General features: G+C 42.5%; 1 protein-coding gene across 1 annotated transcript in view; it reads right to left on the bottom strand.

Annotated features, from left to right (window-relative positions):
- Positions 1–929: 929 nt before the first annotated feature.
- The window catches only part of HS3ST2 (heparan sulfate-glucosamine 3-sulfotransferase 2), a 105,409-nt gene continuing 98,722 nt past the window's right edge, over positions 930–7,616 (bottom strand). Inside the window, exon 2 of the mRNA XM_049789533.1 lies at positions 930–2,326. Coding sequence (XP_049645490.1) covers positions 1,708–2,326 — 619 coding nt within the window. The 3' untranslated portion in view covers positions 930–1,707. The remainder of the gene's footprint in view (positions 2,327–7,616) is intronic.

The raw sequence follows: 7,616 nt of genomic DNA, 5'->3' as shown, positions 1-7,616 counted from the left end.
GACATGACTCCAAAACAAACAAAATAAAAAGAAAAGAAAGGGCATAGTTCTTTAAGTTTGGAGGAGAGGAAGTAAAAGCAGATGAGCCAGTAGTTGTCATTAGAACTAACTTGGGCACACTGATAGAGGATTTGGTCACTTCTGAGGTGGTGGGACACACTCGAAGCAGGTTAACAACTAACAAACATGCATGCAGGGGTCAGACAGATGGCAAATCATCAATGGAGGTGCTGACTGTGGACTGGAAACCAGGCAGTACAGATGCTATGGAGAAGAGTATGTTAACTTAACATTGCTGGCATGCAGGTACAGGGGCGCCAGCTCTTTTCAAAAGAATCTGGAGGGTCTGGAGGAACAGCAAAGTGGGTAGGGCCCTGACCTTGCTAGTTGCTGACTCATGTTTGATTCTCTGCCCTATATGGTCCACCAGGTCTTACTGGGAGTATTTCCTGTATGCAGAGCCAGGAGTAAGCTCCAAGCACAGAAATTGTTTTCCAAGCCCAACACCCACAAAGGAGCAGAAAATCCAAGTTTTCACATGAAAATGTCCAAGTTTTAAATGTTGGAAATAATTTCAAAATATTTTTCTGGATAACCAAAACCATATCTGTTGTCCAACCAGTTATGGAGACTTTTGGTTTGCCACATCTAGAAGGAAAGCAGAATCAGAGATGGATACAATTAGACTCAGGTGTCAGAAAGAGAATACCCCTACACACCCCTAATGGCTGTTTCTACCCCAACCTCTGGCAGTAAGAACCTTTACACCCCACTCCACCACAGCCCTGTGATCTTTCTACATCTCACAGTCCATACCCAGCCCTCACTGCCCTTGTCACCCACCCCACCCAGACCACTCCCAAAGCCAATCCAATTTTGTATGAATGAATGAACCACGCCCCAGGCCTGGGTGACAAGAAAGCCCAGCGTTAAGGACACGAGAGCCATATTTATTTCACATGGACAAGCATGAATCTACCGCATGCTCAACATGAAAGCTTGCGTAAGGAAAGTACCCGTAACAGCAGAGTTATGTGCTTCAGTTCACAGGGAGCAGGGAGGGTGACAAAGTGATTTTCCAACACAGTTACCCTTCAAGCAGAATTGAGACCACAGCTCTGACATCTCTGGTCTCGTTCCTCCTCAAAGGATCGTTTGTAGGAGTGGCTGGGTGGGAGCTTTGCTCCCAGCTCTTCAATCTCTCCATTAGCCAAGGGATACTTTCCACTAAGGTCAGAAGGCAAGGATGACACCTATTCCAGCACCCAAGGCAGTTCCAGAGGGTTAAGTTCAGAGAAGAGGTACACGCCACTCAAAAATGAATGAGCCCACTCTCGAGGTGGCCAGTGACAGGGGCAGACCACTGTGTCCCTAGCAAGAAAACCATTACCACTTGTGCTTTTGATTATAACCATCATCAGTGGGAGACCTGCTCTTAAAATAACTTCCTGATGCCTGACAGGGCCCGTGGGAGATCATTTGGAGCTCACTGAACTTGCCCGAAGTAGATCCACTTGCCAGGACAGACTTGGGAGGGCTGGTGGCAGGGCACCCTTGGATCTTCACTGGGTTTCCCCATGCCAGGATAATGGTACCCAAGATGGAAAAAGGGATTTGATTTTCTGGGGAGGGTCAAAAGTGGACCACAAGCTCTAGAGACAAACCCCAGTGAGGGCCAAGCAGAAGAAGCCTTTCTCTCTCAGGGGCTCACTCCCACCGGAAGTCCTGGCCAACTGTCTCATAAAACTTAATATTATAAGGTCTATAAAATTCCCGGAGCTGGTCTATCACTTCAGGATCAATCTGTACATGAGTTCTGCCTTTTGATTTTCCCAGACATCGAGGCAGGAGGCTGGATTCCGGTTTTTTCAAGCAAGGGAAGCCTTTGGTCTTGTTGAAGTAGAAGTGCTTGTCTGTGATGAACCTCTTGATACCCAGAAAGTCCTGAACTCGGCCCATCTCTCCGGCCGGGTCAGTGATGAGTCGCTCGCCACTAACGAAGTGGATCTGGGCCAGTGGGAAGTACTGCAGCCAACTCTCAAGGTGCAGGGCATACATGCCAATGCGGATGGCATTCCAGGACACGTCCACCAGACCCAGCGTGCGGTTGCGGAATGACAGGCCTTCGAAGGTGGGAATGTCGGGTTTCTTGGAGAGTGTCTGCGTGTAATCGGAGATGGCCCGGGTCACGGGGTTCCGCACCACTACGATCAGCTTGGTGTCTCGGGACATGTTGAAGATGCGTCGAGGGGCTTCTTGAGTGACAAAGTAGCTGGGTGTCTTCTCCAGAGTGATCTGGCTCTCCAGGGTTCGAGGCATCAGGCTTCTGTGGGGAAGAAGTGACAGAAGGTGAGACAAGACTCCTCCTGGGAGGGTGTCTCCCTACCTCCAGCATACCTGGGGCATCCTGTGACCTTGAGGCTCCCCTGCCCTCACCTCTTGAGAAATCCATTGTGAGATTTAGTCTCTCAGCCAGTCTGATAGTTAAAAGACTGTCCAGTTGTCTCTAATCACTCTACTGCCAATTAAATCTCCAGCAAAGAACCTACTTTTTTTAACCTGGTGGTTAAAAAAAAAAAGTCTTCAAATCTTCCAACTGAGCTTCTGGGTTTGCTTTAAGGTGGGAGATAATCTAAATGTCTATCGGGTTATTTGCATTACGAACTAGTCGATTAATAGAGTGAGATGGATCTGTGTGTACTGATACGACATGATTGCCAAGATGGAATAAAAAAAGGATAAGATACAGCGTGTTCATCTCAGAAAGGAGATACAAGACGCCCAGAAAAGACATTGCTTCTGGGGAGAGAACTTGAGATGGTGCTGAGTGAGGAGGGCAGGGATAAATGAGAATTACTTTTTATTGCATAACCTTTTGTGCGGCTTGAAAAATTTAATGCATTTATTACATTCAAAAACTACAAAGGAAGCTGCTGAGTATTGTTCTGGCCAAAGATTCCTCCCCAAATACATTACGAAAATCTTCTTTTTTTTTTTCTTTTTTTTTTTTTAATGGGTGGTGTGTATGTGTGGGGAAAAGGTTTAGTTTGTTAGGAACAGCAAGTGTTTTAGAAGTAAATTCTGCTGTCTTTTCCTGCTGCTGAAACACAATTTTGGTTTAAAGCAAAAGGTGCTCAGAATTCCAGGTGCTTAGGACCTTCGTTTGAAGGCAAGAAATGCATCTCTAACATGCTTTTTTTTTTTTTAAATAAAAAAATATATATTGGGGCACATATAGTGGTGTTCAGGGCATACTTCTTTTTATTTTTTTCAGGGCATACTCCTGAATCTGGGTTCAGGGATCATTCCCAGCAGGGCTTGAGGGGACCATATGTGGTGACAGGGATTAAACATAAATCAGCCACTGGCAAAGCAAATGCCCTTATCATTGTACTATTGTTCTGGGCCCAGTCTGACTTGCTTCTTAACTTCTAGACCCTGATAAGAGTTTTCAGGGGTCTGGTGGAAAATCCTGAAGTCTACATCCAGATGTGTCTGTGGTTCTACCTCATACTGGGCTTGCTTAATCCAGGCTACATCCATCCATCATGCACCCATCCATTCATTCAGCCTGATTTCTTTTTCATGTAACTGCAGAAATAACTCACAGAAGAGTCTAAAACTCCATGTGGACAATGGTTCACTCTTTCGCCATTCCTCACTCTCTTCGGTACCAATTCCTCAAGCAAAACTGTTCACTTTCTTCTGGGAAATACACTCACTCCCAGTTTTGGTCTTCATCTTCCCAGCTCCTGAAATGATCTGCTCCATTCTCCACTCCTCAACAACCAGCACAATCATTTCTTGACCAACTATTTCCATTTTCTCTCACCCCCTTTTTTTTTTGCAATGTTTTTCTCATGGCCCTCCTTTGGGTATTTTCATAGGTATTCTAATTATGAGTCTCACTCTTAAATTCCATTCTAGGACTAAATTGGTTAGAATGGTGATCTCCCTCCCTCTACATAGCCATCTAGAACATAAAGATGTCATATTATTGGGGGGAAAGAGGGTCATTAGAGATATAATTCAACAAATAATTTTGAAATAACACTGACTTGGATTAGAGTCCAATGAGAATAGTCTTAGAAAAGAAGAGACACAGCAAAGAGAATTGTGATTACCAGTCAAGAAATGTTCAGGATTACTGGCAGCCAGCAGAAGTTAGAAAAGTATAGAACAGATTTATTTTCAAGAGCCTCCTGAAAGAGCTAACAACCCTGCCCACAAATGGGTTTCCCATTTCCAGAACCCTAAATGGTGAATGAATAGTTTGGGATTCTGTTTTTGTCTTATTTTTGTTTTCTTGGAGTGGGGAGCGGCACACATCTGGTAATGCTCAGGGGCTATTTCTTGTTCTGTGCTCAGGAGTAACTCCTGCAGATGATCAAGGGGTCATTACTGTGCTGGGGACTGAATCATAGTTGGAGGCGGGCAAGGCCAGTGCCTTATATTATGCTATTTCTTCAGCCCCATTTTGGTGGTTTTTAAGTCACTCTGAGGTGATTTGTTATGGCAGACAGAAGAAATGCTTACAGACGACAATCTTATTTCTTTTCACCTTAATCATAGTCTCAAACTCATTATATCTGAACTTTAAATCCATCTATAATCCTGCTGATTTTCCTTTCTTCTATACTTTCTTGGGACCAGTGAACTGTCATTTTGATCACATCATAATCACCATCAATTTTCTTGTACTACTTGATCTCTCAGATACTAATAATGCCTCCTTCCAACCTTTCATCCTTTCTAAATCTGTCTCTGGGTTGCCAAACAGCAGTAGAGAAAATTGTTGACCCTGACAATGGATCTTTTATATATTTATTAATTCAAGCTTCAACTATACCCTCAGTGCCACTCAATTATTTTTTATATGTCTTTATATGCCTTCAGCAGTCTTTCTACTTTGTTTTATTGTACAATGTTCTATTTTCTTACCATAAGTTCCTACCTTAACCTTCTCACTCCACTAAAATGCAACTGGTCTACACCTCAGTTCCCCAATCTTCTTACTTCCCATTTACTTTCTGCACCCTTCCTGGTCACCTTCTACTGATCTCAGAAGACAGGATGAATTAGGGCTCATCTGAGTTCTCAGTCACCGCTCCTGGCTACCTTCACTACAAACCTGTCCATAGTCTCCTTGAAAGTGTCATGTCACTGTGAGCTGATAGACTGATATGACTGATATTTTGCTTCGAGGTCCATGGTCGATAATAGTTGCTTGTGAGTTACAAGTTTTAATGGTACTTATGAATATTGAGTAGGCCATTCGTTTCTTTAATAGGATATTAGCAGACATTCAGAAATGTTCTTGAATAGAATTCTTTTCTTAAAATTATAGCTCTATTTATTGTATTATGACTTTGGAATACATTGTAATTGGGTGTGTAGGTAATTGAGCTATATGACATGAGCAGATGAAATGACAAGAATGTGACAAAGCATTGAAACTCAGCTTAAGGACCTCCCAAACTTCCTTTATATAGGAGTTCTTTATATAGACTCTACCTTAAAATTGTTCACCTGAGAGGGGCTGATGAGATAGTACATTGAGCAGGGCATTTGCCTTATATGTGGCTGACCTGGCAATCCCTGGCATTCTATTGGTCCCCCAAGCCCACAGGAGTGACTCCTGAGAGCAGAGACAGGATTAAGTCCTGTCTTAAACCATATGGGTTTTAGCATATCTTTTTAATATGCTAGAGCATTCCTAAAGAAGATATTGAAGGTGGAACATCTCCCAAGTTTATTTGACCAAAAAATTATGAGTCTTCCAGAAACACCAATGAACACATTTATATTACTGTTATATATATTATTTACTGTTGTAGAAATTTCTGACCAGTACAAAGCCTTTAGAGATTCCATCTATATATCTTTCCATGCATGCATCCTTTTATGCATGCATCCATCCATGCATCCACCCACCCACCCATCCATCCATCCATCCATCCATCCATCCATCCATCCATCCATCCATCCATCCATCCATCCATCCATCCACCCATCCATCCAGCCTGATTTCTTTTTCATTTAACTGCAGAAATAAATAAAAGAAGAGTCTAACACTCCTTGTGGACTTTGGTCACTTCTGATGTGTTAGTTCATCAACAATTTTCTTACAGCTTTTAACAGTTTCCACCACTACCCTGAGTTTTCTTTGAGTAGAGACTACCACTTCTGCTTTTATTTTATAAAATTGTACTACCATGGCCAGATCTGGGGAACACATAACCAAAGTTAGACTAATCGGTGCCAATTGTATCATAAGTACTAAAAATACACTTTAAAAGACTGAAATTCTTCCAGCCAGAAATGGAAGCCTGGAAAAGCCTCTTCATCATTTTCTTGTGCCAGATCCCTCCCACTAGCAAGATTCTTACCATATAGGAGACCTGATTTTCTACCTTTCTGTATTCTGTGGGTTGCAATGCATCTTTCAGATTAACTAATACAAGTCAAGGGTCAGAGAAAAAGTATGGCAGGTAAGGTTCTTGTCATGCACACAGCAACCAACCCAGGTTTAATTCTTGGCAACCCCTCTTGTCCCTCTGGTCCCTTAGCCTTCCAGGAGTGATTCTGGAATGAAGAGCCAGGAGTAATTCCTGAGCATTGCCAGGTGTGTCTCCCACAAAACAAAACGAAACAAAACAAAACAAAAAACTCCCAATTACTACAAGTCAGTCAGAATCAATTTCCATTGCTTGCAACTCAAGAATTCCAACCTAACTTTCATGACCCACATTCTCTTTGGAGCCATCACTAAAATGATGATAAACCCTGTGGAGGCAGGGCAACTAAGGTATCCCTTATTTGCATCTATTTTTCCTGACTCTAACCCCAGTTGATGGCATAAGTCAAGTCTCTGTTAATAATTTTAAGGTACAAGTGACACAACTTGTTTGATCTAGTTCTGGTTTGCAGCTCTCCTCTCTTTTTTCAAACCTTCAACTCTCTTGTGGCTGGCAAGAGAGTACAGTCAGTAACTTACTTGCATGCTACTGACACAAGTTTAATTTTCAGCACTCCATATGGTCTCCTGAGCATTGTTAGGAGTAATCCCTGAGCACCAAGACAGGAGTAAGACCTGAGCATTGCTGGGTGTGGCCTCAAAACAAAAACAAATAAAATGACTCTCAACAAATTCTCAAATCTTTCCAAAGCATTCTCATCTCATCTCCTGGTTCTGAATAATCTTCCCGGACAGCCTTATACCTTCCCAATCTAAAATCCCACTTAGGAGATGTTCCCTCTCATTCTGTAACAACAGTTCCAACTTAAAACCTCCTTTTCAATCTCCTTTTCATGCCCAAAGTCCAAATGTCCATGCAGTAAAAACTTCACCCCAACAATGTTATTTCTCACTTTCATTTCAAAACTCTCTTTTGCCTATTTTTGCAGCTGATGAAACCCTAGAATTGGTTCCAAAAGCAGTTTAATTCCAGAGGCATGCTGAATTTGTCTAACATCATGCAAGCTTACAGATTCCTCAGTTGTCTCTTCCCCTTTCCTGCCCATTCAACTAGACCCAGGTCATATGTCCTCCGTATTTCAGACATTTCTCTCACCACATTCAACTTTTATCCTTGGTCATGCATTCTACATTTTGT

Source organism: Suncus etruscus, chromosome 15, assembly GCF_024139225.1.
Source record: "Suncus etruscus isolate mSunEtr1 chromosome 15, mSunEtr1.pri.cur, whole genome shotgun sequence".
Classification (NCBI taxonomy): Eukaryota; Metazoa; Chordata; class Mammalia; order Eulipotyphla; family Soricidae; genus Suncus; species Suncus etruscus.
Note: the sequence above shows the minus strand (reverse complement) of the source record. Positions and strands in the feature narration are given on the sequence as shown.